Source organism: Microplitis mediator, chromosome 10 (assembly GCF_029852145.1).
Source record: "Microplitis mediator isolate UGA2020A chromosome 10, iyMicMedi2.1, whole genome shotgun sequence".
NCBI classification, from domain to species: domain Eukaryota; kingdom Metazoa; phylum Arthropoda; class Insecta; order Hymenoptera; family Braconidae; genus Microplitis; species Microplitis mediator.
In genome coordinates, this window is record NC_079978.1 from 3,846,221 (window position 1) to 3,865,364 (window position 19,144).

A 19,144-nucleotide genomic window follows, 5' to 3' on the forward strand; every position below is an offset into this window, starting at 1 on the left:
AAAATCGTTCACTCTCGATTACCTTAATTACTAATTGTTATTTAATAAAAAAAAAACATCAATTCTATAGTTTTACTTTATTTCAAAAATTTATCAACTAAAAAAAAAAATTTAATTTTTATAAATTTTTAGTGACCAAATTTGCCTCTTACATAGAGAAACGGCCGAAAAATATGACAAAATAATTTTTTCGGAAGTTTCGGCTGGTCCATTTTGCCCCAGGAGTTATACGTAGGGCTAAAAATGTTGAATTATAACAATTTTTTTTTAATTTGACGATAAAAATATGAAAAAATCACTTTTTCAAAATTTTGGGCTTGTCCATTGTGCCCCAAATGTCATGCGTAGGAGTAAAATGCGCAAACATATCGGATTTATAGTAATTAGTCGAAAAAAAAAAAATTTTTTTTTTGGTCAAAATTTCAGGGGGGCCGCTCTGCCCCATGGGGGCCGCTCTGCCCCACCCTCCCCTACATATAGATTTCAATGTCAAGCATAACGTAATATCTTTGTTTATTATTTTGTAAAGATTAAATTCAATGACAATTTATTATGCACGTCTATAGATAATCTCTTGTTTCAATGTCATGAGTTATTTACTTTAAGATTTTCCTTGTTCACATGAAATATTTTATTTCCGAGTCGTCTTCGCAGATAATCAGTACTTATCAATATTCATTAGAAAAATATAAATTTATTAAAATATATATAAAAAATAGTATGCACTTACCATATCAAGGTCAGTGGAAATGAATAATGAGATTAATTATTTTGAAAAATGTTTAAGTATAATTTATATTATAAAATGATCACTTTTAAAATAATTTTAATTATCGAGGATTACAAAAGCAAATAAAATATTTATTGGAATTTTATTACACAGTAACCTTTAGTAGTAGCAGTGATAAAGTTTTAGTACAATATAAAAAATTACAGATATTTTAAACGAAAACGGTTTGAAAAATTTCGACATTGATCATAGTTCAAAAACTTGAGACTCTCTGAAACTGAATTAGTGAAAATTGGTGAATATTCACTAATTTAGAGTGGAAGTCGTACTACTTATTCCAAAAAGTGGCACAACTATAACTCTAAATCAGTAAATATTCACTATTTGCTAGTGAATTTTGCTAATTGATTTTTAGAGGACGTACAGTCCCAAATTCAACGGTAGTATTTTCAGTTAAAACCTTTAATGTCTTTATGTTTATCACTTGTAGAGGATTCCCGCTGATGTTTACGTACGGGAGACTCTGGATTCCGGTTAATGATGAACTTGAAAATTCCACGGACAAATTATTGTGTAAATTCGAATATTGTAAATTTACTTTTGATGAAATCCAGTTGGTGGCTAAATTTACAAGTTTATTATTAGAGAGATCTAATTCTTCTAATGAATCCAACTTATCAAATGCTCCAGGAATAATTTCCTCTAAAGCATTATTACTGAGATTTAACTTTTTCAGTTTTGACAGACTGCATAAATTTGATAAGTCCACAGATTTTAAACTATTGTTTGTTATAGAGAAATACTCCAAGCTCACCAGGTCACAAATATTAGGAATAGTCTTCAGTTGATTGTTATCTAGCTTAAGTGTCTTCAAATTCATTAAATTACGAAACGTAATGTTGGCGATTTCTCTAATACGATTATTGGACAGATCTAAAGAAATCAAAGTTGATGAATATTTTAATGAATTTGATTCAATTATTTCAAGAGTTCCGTTTGAAATTGACAAATTCTGCAATTGTCCAAATGATTGCAATGACACCCCTGTGCAATGTTGTAAAGAGCTACACAACCTTCGGATTTCATTACCATCAAGTGATAGAACTTTCAAACTATTTGGAAAACTGTCGATTTTAAACTCTGATATATGATTATTTTCTAAATATAAATGAGTAAGAGTCGGAGGAAAGTTTTGTAAGAAATTCACATGTGTTAGATAATTTTGACCGACATAGAGATGAGTAAGTCTTGGCATAAAGTGACTCAATGATGTAATATTGTGAGTATATCTATTATTGTGAGTATATATTGCTCTTATTTCATTTTGACGTAGATACAGTTTCTTCAATTTTGGTAACTTAATTGAAACGAACGAAATTACATACCATCGAACGTACCTAAATCTACAAAGAGGAATTTTCAGATTTCCATATCGATCATGCAAATCGTCACATTTATTTTCATTTATTGTATCATCTAAAACTAATGTTTCAACAGCCGACAAATTAACGGACTTTATGTTTAAAAATTCAAATAAATTTTGCGATAAATTCAAGTATTTCAAATTTGGTAAACTATCAAATGCACCATCTTCTATTTTCCAAATATTATCCGACAAGTCAATATGAGTTATTGTAGAACTATTCACAAAATTATTTTTCAGCAGCATTATTCCCATTTTTGACAAGTCCAATATATTTCCACCAAACAAGTGATTTTCATTGCAAAGACGTTCTATTACACAATGTACTGATACACACCAAATTATGTTTAGCATCAAAATATTACGCAACATCTTATATTAATGGAATTATATTCTAAATTAAATTACTTCTGAATATTTAAGAGCAACTGATTCCTCTCAAATGTTTTAGCAAACTGCGTAGGTTCGAAGCATATTGAGTTGTTTATGAACTTCAATTAATATACTGTTAGTGAAGTCAGATATTTATTTTCTAGATAAATGACATCATTGTGCTGACATATGTATGTATAAAAAAAATGTGATAAAGTTAATACTTTCCTTACCCTGATTAAAGTAGAAACGAATCAACTTTTATAGTGGGAAGTTAAAAAGTGTTCTGATCGATTTCAAGAGCTTGACATTAAATTAAAATAACTGAAAAACAATGCGGACTTAGAAAAAACTATCAGAGATAATATGTAGAGAATATAATTGTCTAAAATATATTTATTTAGACTAGATTAAGTATTGAAAAAGTTTTACTTCTATTGTGACCTTATGTCTGTAAGACTCATACGAATTTTTTTTTTTTTTTTTTTAAGAACTTTAAGTATACCTGAATCACACAGAATCAAATTTTGTAAAGGATTTTTATTTATTTTCTACTTACTTATTTGTCTCACCTGTCAAAAAAATTAAATCAAACTTTTCGTAACGATAATCAGCCGCATGATCAATCAAAGCTCTATCTAGTTTATCCCGCATAGAAAAATGAACTAAAATAAATATAACTTTGATGTACTGTTTTTATATAAACGTTGGAGACACATATAGATTTAATTACCAATGAGAGTATAAAATCTTTAATCATAGTTTTCTATTTAAATATATGTCAGTGATAATTTATTTCACAAGTCAATAAATAATCTCTCAGTACGAAATCTTCATTTACTTACGTGAAAATTTTACGGCTGAAATTAAATTTCTTATTTCACTACTGTCTATATAGATAACGGATACTTATCAAAATTAATTAGACCAATATAAATAAAATAAGACTTATGCAACATATATTATTTATTTACCGTGTTAGGGGCATAGAAAATAAATGATAATATACAATAGTAATAAAAAAAATGAGTATGAGTTTTAGTATCAGTTGATATATGTATAGTAATATCACGAGCTCTTGATGAATTCTTTAATTGGCGATAAGATATCTGAGCCTCCTGAAAAAGAAATGATACAAATTTATTTTTGATAAATAAAACTCTAAAAAAAATCTGTCTATCGGTTGACCCTGCGGGCCAGCCCCAAAACTTCCCGCTGTTTTCGAGCTCCTCGAGCTCGAAAACATTGTTGTGGATACATTTTCAAGCTCTTCGAGCTCGAAAATACTTTAGTTTTCCATTGTTTTAAAAAAAAAAACGATTTTAGCATTTCTTTCTCCCACGATATCTCAGGAATGAATTGACCGATTTTGATGGTTGCGGCGGCAATCGGCGTATTTTATTGAGTTCTAGAGCTGATAAAATCTTGAAATTGTTTGGTTCAGTTGTTTCGAAGATATTCGCAAAAAACTGTTTTTAACCATTTCTTTCTCCCGCGATAACTCTCGAACGAATTATCTGATTTTGATGATTGAGGCGGCAATCGACGTGTTTTATTGAGTTCTAGAGCTGATTAGATTTTGAAGTTGATCGTATAAGTCGTTTCTGAGAAATCAATAAAAAACTAAAATAAAAAAAAATTTTTAATTCTTATTCTTTGTATAACTTGCAAACTACATGACCGATTTACCCCAAAATCTAATCAAGACTAAGTTTTGGTGAGCTCTTTCGATCGCCACCAAGTACGTTCAAATCGGTTCATCCGTTCCAAAGATATCGTCGGACAAAAAAAAGTTCACACACACACACACACACATACACACGGACGTCCACCCGGGAATAGTCAGATTAGTTTCCTAGGACCTCAAAACGTCGACATCTGATGAAAACTCGATTTTCGAAAATCGGACCGAAACCAATAACTTCCCTTTTTTGAAAATTTGCAATTTTCTTAGCGGGAAGTTAAAAAAAAATAAACTCAGATATTTTATTTACGCAGAATAAAAAGGAATTTTTTTCTTGCCTCATAAAAATTTTTATTTTCAATGCATGATTCAAAAAATTTCTTGGGGTAAGTAACAAATTTATATGCTAAGAAATACTTTTTTTCTGTATATATACTTACAACAGTTGAAGAATTACTCATCATTGGACTCAACATTGATTTTATTATTTTCAAAACTGATTGTTGCATTCTTCGGTAGGTCGATTAAAGATTCCCTATTTATTGAGTTAAAATAATTACCCCCAATAGCGACGAATTTAAGATTTTTTGCAGAGGTCAGTGATAAACTTGAAGAATTTGGAAATAAATTATTATTGAGATACAAATATTGTAAATTTATTTTAGATGAAATCCAATTATCTGGCAAAGTAACGATTAGATTTTTAGAAAGATCCAGTTCTTCTAGTGAAGTCAGATTGTCAAATACTCCAGCAGGAATTTCGTCTAAACTGTTACCACTCAAATTTAATCTTTTAAGCTTCGACAGATTACAAAAGTTCGATGAGCTTACACTACTAATGTAATTATTTGATATTGAAAGATTTTCTAAATTTTGTAAGCTGCAGATATCGGGTAGTTCTGAAAGTTCATTATTATCTAGTCGGAATGTCTTTAATTCAAATAGAGTTTCAAAAGCGTGTGCAGGAAAATATCGAATTTTATTATGAGACATATCTAACTCGACGAGATAGCCCAGAAATCTAAACGCATCTGCTGCTATTTTTTTGAGATTCATATGTGAGAGAGTCAAAATTTTCAAACTGAAAGAATATTTAATATAAAGTCCCACGCAGGAATTTTCTATGCCACAAAACTCATCGATCGGATTTCCATCGAGGGCTAGAACTTCCAGAATATTCAAATTATCAATGTCGAATTCCTTCAAGTCATTATAGTCCAAGTATAAATGCGTTAAAGTCATAGGAATATCTTTTATAAAGTCAATAGATTCTATCTTATTATTTGTAAGATATATATGAGTAATTTCTGGCATGAGCCGATCCAGTGAATCCGTTCTATTTATAACTACTGACGATATGCCATTTTTACGCAAGTAAAGGTGTTTCAACTTCGGTAATGATAACGATTTTGTAAATATAAGTTGAGACGGTGAATCATTATCTATATTTTCGTATGCAATCAGTCTATTACACTCGTCTTCAAGTGACTCAAAATTTCCGATGTAATCATTGGGATCAAAATAATCCGAGTGAAAGACAATTGCCTTGTCCAAAACTAAAATTTCAAGAGCTGAATTATTATCAAAACTCAAATCTGAGAAAGGAAATATATTATTTGTTAAATTCAAGTGAACCAAATTTGGCACGTCATCAAAAATTCTATTTTCAATATTCCAAATATGGTTGTCCGATAAATCGAGATGTGTTATGCTTGAACTATTCAGAAAAGGTCTTCTCAGTCGCGTTATTCCCATTTTAGAAAAATCTACTGTATCTCCGATTACATTTTGCACTGAGACACACCACAGTATTAAGAAAATTACGTCACGTACGACCATTTTGAAAATTTGAATTTACTTTTTAAATAAGATTAGTTTTGAGTATTTCCGAGCAACTTGTTCTCGTAAATGTTTCGACGAACTGAATCTTTTATTCCCATCACTTTATTATGCATTGAATAATGATTTGAAACTTGTTCTTATCGATTATGTTGAAAAAACTAGTACATTTTTTCATGTAAGCATTAGAGATACATATCGATTTCAATGCCAAGTACAACGTAATATCTTTGTTTATTATTTTGTAAAGATTAAATTCAATGACAATTTATTATGTACGTCTGAGGATAATCTCTTGTTACAATGTCATGAGTTATTTGCTTTAAGATTTTTCTGGTTCACATGAAATATTTTATTTCCGAGTCGTCTTCGCAGATAATCAGTACTTATCAATATTCATTAGAAAAATATAAATTTATTAAAATATATATAAAAAATATTATGCACTTACCATATCAAGGTCATTGGTAATGAATAATGAGATTAATTATTTTGAAAAATGTTTAAATATAATTTATATTATAAAATGATCACTTTTAAAATAATTTTAATTATCGAGGATTACAAAAGCAAATAAAATATTTATTGGAATTTTATTACACAGTAACCTTTAGTAGTAGCAGTGATAAAGTTTTAGTACAATATAAAAAATTATAGATATTTTAAACGAAATCGGTCTGAAAAATTTTGACATTGATCATAGTTCGAAAAAAAGTGGTATAACTGTAACTCTAAATTAGTAAATATTCACTATTTGCTAGTGAATTTTGCTAATTCATTTTTAGAGTGCATACATTCCCAAATTCAACGGTAGTATTTTCAGGTAAAGCCTTTAATGTCTTCGTGTTTATCAATTTGAGAGGATTTCCGTCGATGTTTACATACTGCAAACTCTGGGTTCCGGTTAATGATAAATTTGAAAAGTCCTCAAACAAATTTTTGCCCAAGTTCAAGTTTTTCAAATTTATTTTAGATGAAATCCAGTTGGTGGCTAAATTTACAAGTTTATTATTAGAGAGATCTAATTCTTCTAATGAATTCAACTTATCAAATGATCCAGAAGCAATTTTAGTTAAAACATTATTACTAAGTATTAACTTTTTCAGTTTTGATAGACTACAGAAATTTGATTTGTTCACAGATTTTAATTTATTGTATGTTATAGAGAAATGCTCTAAGCTCACGAGGTCACAAATATTAGGAATAGTCCCCAGTTGATTGACATCTAGAATGAGTGTCTTCAAATTCGTTAAATTATGAAACGTAATGCTGGCGATTTCTCGAATACGATTATGGGACAGATCTAAAGCAATCAAAGTTGATGAATATTTTAGTGAATTTGATTCGATTATTTCAAGATTCGCGTTTGAAATTGACAAATTCTGCAATTGTCCAAATGATTGCAATGTCATCCCTGTGCAATTTTGTAAAGAGCTACACAACGTTCGGATTTTATTACCATCGAGTGATAGAACTTTCAAACTATTTGGAAAACTATCGATTCTAAATTCTGATATATGATTATTATCTAAATATAAATGAGTAAGAGTCGGAGGAAAGTTTTTTAAGAAATTCACAGATGATAGCTCATTTTTACTGAGATAGAGATGAGTGAGGCTTGGCATTATGTCACTCAATGATGTAATATTTTGTAAATTCATCTGCCTTATTCCATTTCGACGTAGATACAGTTTCTTCAATTTCGATAACTTCATTGAACCCACAGGTGCAATTGTATAATCTTTATGGTTTTCCAATTTACAATCAGGAATTTTCGAATTTTCAAAATAATAATCATCATCATACCAATGAGAACATTCAATATTATTTATCGACCTATCTAAAACTAATGTTTCGACAGCCGACAAATTAACGAAATTAAAATTTCTAAATGGAATTAAATTTTTCGATAAATTCAAGTATTTTAAATTTGTTAAACTATGAAATGCACCATCTTCTATTATCCAAATATTATTATCCGACAAGTCAATATGTGTTATAGTAGAACTATTCACAAAATTATTTTTCAGCCGCATTATTCCCATGTTTGACAAGTTCAATATATTTTCACTTCCATTTTCACCAGGAAAACGTTCCATCATACAATGCACTGATATGCACCATGATATGTTAAGCATCAAAATATTACGCAACATCTTATATTAATGGATTTATATTTTTAATAAAGTTACTTCTGAATACTTAAGAGCAACTGATTCCTCTCAAATGTTTTAGCAAACTGCGTAGGTTCGAAGCATATTGAGTTGTTTATGAACATTAATTAATAAATTACTAGTGAAGTCAGATATTTATCCTCTAGATAAATGACATCATTTTGCTGACATATGTATGTATAAAAAAAAATGTGATAAAGTTAATACTTTCCTTACCCTGATTAAAATAGAAGCGAATCAATTTTTATAGAGGGAAATTAAAAAGTGTTCTGATCGATTTCAAGAATTGACATTAAATTAAAATAACTGAAAAACAATGCGGACTAAAAAAAAACTATCAGAGATAATATATAGAGAATATGATGGTTTAAAATATATTTATTTGGACTAGCTTAAGTATTGAAAAAGTTTCACTTCTATAATAGAAGTGAAGGCGTTTTAACTTCGGTAAAGATAACGATTTAGTAAACATAATTTCAGGCGATAAATCATCATATTTATTTTTGTACGAAGCCAGTCTATTGCACTCGTCTCCAAATGATTCAAAATTTTCGATGTAATTATTGGAATCAAAATAATCCCAGTGAAAGACAATTGTCTTATCTGAAACTAAAATTTCAATTGCTGAATTATTATCAAAACTCAATTCTGAGAAAGGAAATATATTATTTGTTAAATTCAAGTAGACTAAATTCGGCACATCATCAAAAATTTTATTTTCAATATTCCAAATATGGTTGTCCGATAAATCGAGATGTGTTATGCTTGAACTATTCAGAAAAGGTCTTCTTAGACGCGTTATTCCCATTTTAGAAAAATCTACTGTATCTACAATTACATTTTGCACTGAGACACACCACAGTATTGAGAAAATTACGTCACGTACGACCATTTTGAAAATTTGAATTTACTTTTTAAATAAGATTAGTTTTGAGTATTTCCGAGCACTTGTTCTCGTAAATGTTTCAACGAACTGAATCTTTTATTCGCATCACTTTATTATGCATTGAATAATGATTTGAAACTTGTTTTTATATCGATTGTGTTGAAAAAAACTAGTATAGTTTTCATATAAGCATTAGAAATACATATAAATTTCAATGCTAAGTACAACAAAATATCTTTGTTCATTACTATTTTGTAAAAATTAAATTCAACGACAATGTATTAAGCACGTCAGCAGATAATCTCTTGTTACAATGTCGTGAGTTATTTACTTTAAGATTTTCTTTATTCAAATTAAATATTTTATTTCAGAGTCGTCTTTGCAGATAATCAATACTTACCAATATTAATTAGAAAAATATAAATAGATTAACATATATACAAAAAATATTATTCACCTACCATGTCAAGGTCATTGGAAAAAAATGATCTGATTAATTATTTTTAAAAATGTTTGGGCATAATTTATATCATAAAATCATTACTTTTAAAATAATTTTAATGATCGAGGATCACAAAATCCAATAAAATATTTATTGGAATTTTAGTACATAGTAACATTTAGTAGTAGCAGTGATAAAGTTTTAGTACAAAATAAAAATTATAGATATTTTAAATGAAACGGTTAAAAAAAGGATGATATTGGTCATAGTTCAAAAACTTGGCTCATACTCCCAATGTCAACGGTTGTATTTTCAGGTAAAGCTTTTAATGTCTTTATATTTATCAATTTCAGAGGATTCCCTCCGATGTTTACGTACTGGAGACTCTGGATTCCGGATAATGATAAACTTGAAAACTGCACGAACAAATTATTGCGTAAATTCAAATATTGTAAATTTATTTTAGATGAAATCCAATTGGTGGCTAAATTTACAAGTTTATTTTCAGAGAGATCTAATTCTTCTAATGAATCCAACTTATCAAATGATCCAGGAATAATTTCATCTAAAGCATTATTACTGAGATTTAACTTTTTTAGTTTTAGCAGACTACAGAAACTTGATACGCCCACAGATTTTATACTATTGTGTGATATAGAGAAATGCTCCAAGCTTACGAGGTCACAAATATTAGGAATAGTCCCCAGTTGATTGACATTTAGAATGAGTGTCTTCAAATTCGTTAAATAATGAAACGTATTGTTGGCGATTTCTCTAATACGATTATTGGACAGATCTAAAGAAATCAAAGTTGATGAATATTTGAATGAATTTGATTCGATTATTTTAAGATTTCCGTTTGAAATTGACAAATTCTGCAATTGTCCAAATACTTGCAATGACATTCCTATGCAATTTTGATAAGAGCTACACAACGTTCGGATTTTATTACCATCGAGTGATAGAACTTTCAAACTATTTAGAAAACTGTCAAAGTTAAATTCTGATATATGATTATTTTCTAAATATAAATGAGTAAGCGTCGGAGGAAAGTTTTTTAAGAAATTCACAGATGATAGCTCGTTTTTACTGAGATAGAGATGAGTAAGGCTTGGCATAATGTCATTCAATGATGTAATACTTTGTAAATTTATCTTCCTTATTGTATTTTGACGTAGATACAGTTTCTTTAATTTTGATAACTTCATTGAAACCACAGGTGAAATTGTATTCTCATTACTGTACTCACGTTTACAATCAGGAATTAGCTGATTTCTATGATAATAATAATTATCATACCATTGAGAACATTCATTGTTATTTATTGACTCATCTAAAACTAATGTTTCAACAGCCGACAAATTAGTGAAATTTAAATTTCCAAATGCAAATAAATTTTTCGATAAATTCAAGTATTTCAAATTTGGTAAACTATCAAATGCACCATCTTCTATTTTCCAAATATTATTATACGATAAGTCAATATGTGTTGTAGTAGAACTATTCACAAAATTATTTTTCAAACGCATTATTCCCATGTATGACAAGTCCAATATATTTTCACTTTCACAAATCGAGCCATTTTCATTATCAAAACGTTCTATTCTACAATGTACTGAAATACACCATAATATGTTTAGCAACAAAATGTTACGCAACATCTTTTATTGTTAAAATTATATTTTTAAAAAAGTTATTTCTGAATACTTAAGAGCAACTGATTCCTCTCAAATGTTTTAGCAAACTGAGTTGGTCCGGTCAATATTAAACCATTTATAAGCATAAAATAAAAAGATATACCACTAACAAAGTCAGATATGTATTTTCTATATGAATGACATCATTATGCTGATATATGTATACATGAAAAAAAAAAAAAATATGATAAAGTTTATATTTCTTTACCGTAGCCTTTTTGACTGAATGTAAAAAAAAATATTTACTGGAATAAATATATCAATCGTTGGATGTAGGAGTCTAAGATAAACATATCGAAATCACTAGTATTTAAATTAATTATATATATATATATATATATCTATATATATATATATATATATATATATATATATATATATATATATATATATATATATCTATATATATATATATATATATATATATATATTTAAGAACTTGAATTAATAAAATTAAAATAAGCATATCAGAATCCCAGAGAATCATACTTTGTAAAGTATTTTTATGACTACTTTTATTTATTATCTACTTATTTATTTATCGATTGTCAAAATGATTGATTAGTTATAAAATATTTTTTCGTAAATGTAAATTTATTAATCGAAATTCAATTTTATAACAAATACAACTCGGGAATATTTTTGATGTTTATTGAAGAATATTTTTTTTTTTTTATTCATTTATTCACTTATTTGTTTAAATTGGATACAATCAAAAATACAAAAACGACAATTGGAGTACATTAGTTAATCTTGAGTTGTGTGAAGCGGGTATAAATGTATTAATTATTTACTAAGCGAAGATGTAGGAGGATTTATAGTTAAATCAAGTTTTCTTTATTGAAGAATCTTGGAAATGTAAACTGTGTGTAACATAATTAATAAGAATCAAAAATTGAATACAAAATGCAGTATCATAAAATTATAGGATTATAAAAAATATTATCCGTGGTGATTTGGACAAAAGAGTTGACAAGTTTCACAATATGAAGACGATCCCAAGACCGGCTGCTCAATGCCTATACTTCCGATATCTACTGATGTATTCTCTGGTAAAGCCGTCAATGCTTTAATATTTATCAATTTCAATGGATTTCCTCCAATATTTACGTACTTAAGATTCTTGTTTTTGGTCAAAGATAGACTGGAAAGACTTTCGAACGAATTATTATTCAAATACAAACTCTGTAAATTCAATTTCGCCGATAACCAACTGTCCGGTAAAGTAACGATTTCATTACCCGAGAGGTCAAGCTCTTCTAACGCCGTCAATTCGTCAAATGACCCAGCAACAATGTCATTCAATGTATTATTACTGAGATTTAATACCTTGAGTTTTGATAAACCGCAAAATGATAATTTGCTTATCGAATGTATCTTATTATTCGATACTGATAAATATTTAAGACTCTTGAGACTGCAAAGGTCCGGCATAGTGATGAGGTCATTGTGATCCAGCTTCAATTCTGTTAGATTTGTCAGGCTATCGAATGTATGTTTAAATATTCTGTGAATTGCGTTGTGAGAAACGTCTAACTGCCGTAGTTTTCCCAAACTATCGAACGCATCTGATTCAATTTCTTGAAGACCCACTTCCGAAACAGATAAAGTTTCAAGATTCACTGCACCTTTCAGCGTCAATCCGTCGCAGAATTCATTACTATTACACAGATTACGAATTTGATTGCCATCGAGTGTTAAACTTTTTAAATTTTTGAAAGTCACAGACCCAAAAAATACTATCGCATTATAATCGAGATACAAATGAGATAACGTTGACGGAAGATGGTCAATGAAGTCCACAGACGCGATATTATTTTTGCTGAGATAAATATGAGTAACAATCGGCATGATGTCGTTAAATGACGTAATAATATCTAAGCTTATCGACTGAATATTATTCTGACGTAAGTACAGTTTTTTTAATTTTGGTAACTTAACAGAAGTTGACATCGTAAATTCATTCTGGAGATTTTGATTTAGCTCTCGGTAATTTTTCACTCGGCCGCAGTCATCAATAGACTCATAATAGTATCCCAAATCGTTGTGTTTTTTTATCGCTCTGTCCAAAATCAACGTTTCAATATTAGAATGCTCACCGAAATTTAATTCTTCAAACGAAATTATATTTCCGGTCAAATTTAGATAAACCATATTCGGTAAATCATCAAATGCGCCTTCTTCAATTTTCCAAATGTTATTATCCGTTAAATAAACGTGTGTTAGAATCGAACTGTTCACAAAAGATTTTTTCAGCTGCATTATTCCCGTATTTGAAAGGTCTAATACAGTTCCGTTAACGTTTTCATTAGAGTCGTTTTCATCTGACCAATGTTCGATTTCACAGTCCACCGAAATGAACCATAAAATGAAAAAAAATAAAATACTTCGAATAAACATTTCTGGCTTTTGAAATAAAAATGTTAGTGACTTCTATTCACAAGTACTTTACAAACTGAATAAGAATAGCCGCTTTCCAGCTCTTTTTATAACCGCAGATATCACAATCTGAGGTATATTTATTTTTTATTACTCGAAATTGCATTTTTTTTCCTCGTTTGCGGATGAAAATAAAAATATGATAATAGATGTATTGATATCACTACAGTTGTCCTCTTAGAAACGAGGAAAAAAAACTCATGTGAATATCAGCTCGTAGGAGTCAGATAAATTTATCGTAAACCATAATATCAAAATTATGTCTTTTTTCCTAGAGTTAAAATTGATAAAAAAATTTGTTTTGATTATTTGTAATATAAGACTCCCACAAGCTACTTTTTAAATGCAATAGATAACTTTTAAATTCATAAATATATAACTTTGATATAATAATCATAAAAATATCAAATCGTACTTACGATTATTTATTTTCTTATCAATTAACTGCAACTAAATTCTCTTTATTTTTAAATTATAGTTATGAAATAGTATTGTAGTGTCTTTTGAAGTAAATTATTATACATTTTTAAGTACATGTGTGTTAACCAATGGCCAATACGTTTTAAAATAAATATTATAATAATAGTGATAAACTTGATAGCTTTAAAAAAATTTCAAGCCAATATCTAACATCGCATTCTCCGGTAAGGATGTCAGAGTTTTTATCCTTATAAATTCTATCGGATTATTTCCTATATTAACATATTTAAGATTTTTCGCCAAACTTAATGAAAAGTTTGAAAAGTCAGTTATTTTATTGTCATTTAAATAAAGATATTGCAAATTATTTTTCGAAGTCAAAAGCCAGTTTTCGGGCAAAGTCACCAGTGAATTTTTAGAGAGGTCCAATTCCTCTAGCCCGTGTAAAGTATCGAACGAATAGGGATAAATTTCAGTCAGCGCGTTGTTACTCAGATTTAATTTTTTCAAATTCCATAAACTACAGTCTCCCATTTTTGAAGAAATTATTTTATTGTATGAAAGTGATAATTCTTTCAAATTTACGAGGGTACAAATGTGCGGCACATTTTTCAGTAGATTATGATCCAGCTGAAAACTAGTTAATTTTTCCATGTAAAATAATGAATCCTTGTCAAATTCGGTAATTTTATTCATAGACATATTCAAATGACGCAGATTTCCCAAATCTTTGAATGCGTCAGATGTAATGTAGGAGAGCCCCGTGTTTGAAATTGTCAGCACTTCTAATTTCACGAAATTTTCTAATCTTAGGCCTATGCAGGAGCCAACACTTCCACACAATTTTCCAATATTGTTGTTGTGGATCGTTAAGACTTTGATATTATTTTTGGAGTAACTTCTAAATTCCGAAAATTTGTTATTATCTAGATACACGTGAGTTAGATTCGATGGCATGCTGACTAGAAGGTTTGTGTATGAGATACTATTTTCACTAAGATAAAGATGAGTGAGTCTCGGCATGATGTCACTTAACGACACACTCGGCTGCGTAGATATCGATTTTATTTTATTTTTACGTAAGTACAATTTTTTTAGTTTTGGTAACTTTAGTGATTTTGTAAAAATTATACTACTACTGCCCCCAGCTCCTAACATTGTAAAGCCTTCATCTAAAACTAGTGTTTCCAGGGCAGAATGAGCAAGAAAATTCAATTGCCCATACGGTATTCCATTTTGTGATAAATTTAGATGAACCAAATTCGGCAATCCTTCGAATGCGCCATCTGCAATTTGGCTAATCCTATTGTTCATCAAATTGACATGCGTTATATCAGAGCTGTTTATAAAATTATTATGCAAACGGACTATTCCCGAGTTTGAAAGATCTAATGTTTTCTCATTGTCACTCTCACTAACCAGATAGTCGTCGTAATCGAAAAAAAAATCCGTTTCCCCGCGCACTATTGAAATGCACAACAGCATAAAAATTGATCGACATCTAGACATTTTCGAATTGTGTAAAATTATGATTTTATTTATTTCGAAACGATCTTTGAAAAATATTTCAAGAAACTGAATAAGTACCAACGGATTCAAGCTCTTTATTACGTATAGATATCACGGATGATAGATATATACCTTTTTTTCCAATACTATAGATAAAGCTGCGATAACAATGGAGCTAGTTGATAAGATCATAGTTTATTTCTTGTATTATTTCAATGTCAATTACATTGTCTGGTGAGGTAATAAAATTTGAATTGATATCAACTCTGACGTATAAAAATAAATATGTCAAAGTCTCAATATCTAAAACTATAAAATGCGAATTCAAGAAATAAAAAATAATGGAAAAAAAATATATGGTTATTTATACTGTTCTTTTTATGAGTTCTGATATTATATATAAAAATATTTTCATTTTGAATTAACAATTATTGCAATAGATAATTTAAATTTATACGTGCCAATTATTGCTATCTTCAAATGTGTCATAAAATTTGGCGCCCCCCACTTTTTAAAAATATGCAATGACTCCCAACTGTCATAACTGTATTCAAATTTTAGTAATTAATTTAAAAAAAAATTAAAACCCTAATTGGAAAAAAGACAATTTCGCTGAGATATGAAATTAAAAAAAAAAATTACTTACAGCTGTTATCAATTAGAAGTGAATAAATTTTAGCCTAAGAAATTTGAAAATTTTAATTATAAAATTGACATAAAAATTTTACCGAAACTTATTTTCCAAATTCCGTTTAACTCCTAATTGATGTCAATTACAAGTCATTTTTTTAAAATGATCCTGAAGTTAGCAGAGAATTAGTAATTTTCGGTTTTTTTTTCAACAAATTAATTACAAAAAAAAAACAAAAAATAAAAATATGCACTTACAGAAAATTTAAAAAACTACAGGTGCAATTTTTAAAAATATTTTTTCTTTACAATTTATCTTCTAGAAAAAAAAATCAAAATTTATTAGACGTCTGCTAACTTCAGTATAATTTTTTTAATCTATACCTCAGCGAAATTACTACTGTCCTTTTTTCAATTAAGGTTTTAATTTTTTTTTAATCAATTGATAAAATTTTGTTACGGTTTTGACAATTGAATTATTGAAAATTTTTAAAAAGTGGGGGAGGGGGGGTGCTGCTTGAGAATCATTTTAATAAAAGTAATCGCACTTATAATTGATATGGAAAAGTTATTATAAAAAAATCATTTATTCAAAATTTCAAACTTATGATACATTTATCTACCTATCAATACATAATGAAAAATTTGAATTCAATTCTATATTTACGAGTGTGAATGTAGCAGACATCACAAATTTAAAATTATTAATAAATAGAGTAAATAATTAATAAAATAAAATTTTGAAAAAATGCGCATTTAAAAAATTTAAAAATTAAAGCTCTAATTATTTATAATTTTAAATTTGTCTGATGTCTGCTACATTCACCTTCACCTGTATTTGATATTTTTCAAACTGTTTCATATTATTTATATTTCATATTTGAATTTGAATTCATATTATTAATGAAATTGATACTGATGTCTATAAATAGAAAAAATGTAATTTGCAGATATAATTATGAGAAATAGTAACATGATAAAATGACGCAGTATAGATATGTAAGCGGGAAAGATAACACAGACAAACATGAAGTGGATCCTGAAATAGACATGTCCGATAGTCCACTAATTATTTTACGAATATCCATAATTGCATTAACTGGTAAAAACATCAAGGATTGTCTGTTTATCAACTCAAATGGATTTCCACTAATGTACAAATATTTTACATTTTCATTATCGGCTAACGACAAACTTGCAAAACTTTGAAACAAATTATTTTTCAAATACAAACGACGCAAATTTAAGTTTGATGACAGCCAACCGCTGGGCAAAACTTCAAGTCTGTTTCCGGAAAGGTCCAGTTCTGTGAGTAAAGCCGAAGTACTAAATGACTCTGCGTCAATTTCATGCACCAAATTATAGCTGAGGTTCAATCGTTGAAGATTTGCAAGACGAAGGAAGTCCGACTTCCCGATAGTTTCTATTTTATTGTGGGCTATCGAGAGATTTTTCAAATTCTTGAGACCAAGAATGTCGGGGACAGTCACCAGCTCGTTGTGATCAAGGTCGAGAGTCTTCAAATTTGTCATATAATTGAGAGTGTGATTTACTATTTCAATTATTTTATTATGAGACATATTTAAGTAACGTAAGTTTACCAAGTTTATGAATGAGTCCAATTCAATTTCTTCAAGTCCAACATTTGATACTGACAGTGTTCGTAAATTTAACGCATTTTTTAAAGCCATTCCTTCACAGTTTTCATAACTACGACACAAATTTTTGATCTTATTTCCATCGATCGTTAAAAATTTTAAATTTATCCAAGAATAACTTTTGAAATCTGATATCTCGTTGTTATTCAAATACAAATGAGTCAAAGATGACGGAAGGGATCTTATGAAATCCAGTGATGAAAGTCTGTTGTCATCTAGATGCAGGTGACTGATTCTGGGCATTATATCTCCCAACGATTTTACATCTCCAAAATAAATCAAGTCAATATTATTTTGACGCAGATAAAGCTTTTTTAATCCGGGTAAGTTGAGAGAAGTTGTGAGTCTAATTGTATTATTGAAGCTCAAACTTTGTTCCCTGTAAGTCTGAGCTTTAGAACACTCGTCATTTGAATGATATGAAGAATTAGAATGATCTCTATTCCTTATTGCTCTGTCCAAAATCAGTGTTTCAATTCCTGCATGATTCCCAAAATTTAATTGATCGAATTTAATTAAATTCCCAGTGAAATCTATGGATTTTAAATTTGGTAAAGAATCAAAAGCACCGTTTTCAATTTTCCAAATGTTATTGTCAGACAATTTGATTCCTGTTATGTCAGAACTGCTGGCAAAAGATTTTTTCAAATTAACTATTCCAGTATTTGATAAATCTAGAATAGATTTCTTCTTATTTTTTTTTAAATTAACAATATCTTCGGTTTTATTCTCTTCAATTTCGGGATTTTCAACGTTTACACAATCTGATACATAAACTATTTTTGTGTCTTGTCTATTGGACGGATACAGAACATAGTACCCTAAGACACTGTACATTAAAATTAAAAGCAGCACATTAAGCAGCACATTGATCACCGTCATTTTTTTTCAATTATTTATATAAATTAATAACTAATATTTTCCAACAACTAACCTTCTCAACCGGTGTCAAAAATAATTCTACCACATGTGACGTGACATAAAATTGGGGTTACTCGCTGGGTGCACTCTACAAGGTACCGCCCTCTCTGGCAACTTGTGGAAACCAAGACAGACACATTTTACAATATCAGTAATAAAGGATAAGAAAATATTTTTAACCCCGCCATGAAAATTGAAAATTTTCAAAAAAAGGGAAACTACTTGTTTCGGTCCGATTTACACATCAGTTTAATAGCAAAAAACAAAATTAGGAAATTCTGAACCCATGACTCGAGTCAGAAGATAAATAAAAAAACTTA

At 28.9% G+C, this 19,144-nt stretch overlaps 4 protein-coding genes across 4 annotated transcripts; all 4 read right to left on the minus strand.

The window, feature by feature from the left end:
* Positions 1–840: 840 nt before the first annotated feature.
* On the minus strand, positions 841–6,183 carry LOC130675750 (protein artichoke-like). Its single transcript, XM_057481592.1, has 5 exons — positions 4,667–6,183; positions 3,259–3,275; positions 3,098–3,190; positions 3,020–3,030; positions 841–2,525 (listed from the first exon to the last, which is right to left on the minus strand). The coding sequence occupies exons 1-5, from the start codon at positions 6,046–6,048 to the stop codon at positions 1,131–1,133; spliced, it is 2,898 nt and encodes a 965-aa protein (XP_057337575.1). The 5' UTR covers positions 6,049–6,183; the 3' UTR covers positions 841–1,130.
* Positions 6,184–6,609: 426 nt separating this feature from the next.
* On the minus strand, positions 6,610–11,369 carry LOC130675751 (chaoptin-like). Its single transcript, XM_057481593.1, has 2 exons — positions 9,817–11,369; positions 6,610–8,204 (listed from the first exon to the last, which is right to left on the minus strand). Exons 1-2 carry the CDS (start codon positions 11,209–11,211, stop codon positions 6,819–6,821), a joined length of 2,781 nt encoding a protein of 926 aa, XP_057337576.1. The 5' UTR covers positions 11,212–11,369; the 3' UTR covers positions 6,610–6,818.
* Positions 11,370–12,053: 684 nt separating this feature from the next.
* Positions 12,054–15,636, minus strand: LOC130675753 (protein artichoke-like). Its single transcript, XM_057481595.1, has 2 exons — positions 14,293–15,636; positions 12,054–13,680 (listed from the first exon to the last, which is right to left on the minus strand). Exons 1-2 carry the CDS (start codon positions 15,613–15,615, stop codon positions 12,190–12,192), a joined length of 2,814 nt encoding a protein of 937 aa, XP_057337578.1. The 5' UTR covers positions 15,616–15,636; the 3' UTR covers positions 12,054–12,189.
* Positions 15,637–16,893: 1,257 nt separating this feature from the next.
* On the minus strand, positions 16,894–18,897 carry LOC130675813 (insulin-like growth factor-binding protein complex acid labile subunit). The gene has a single exon (XM_057481679.1). It carries the CDS (start codon positions 18,783–18,785, stop codon positions 17,202–17,204), a length of 1,584 nt encoding a protein of 527 aa, XP_057337662.1. The 5' UTR covers positions 18,786–18,897; the 3' UTR covers positions 16,894–17,201.
* Positions 18,898–19,144: the final 247 nt, after the last annotated feature.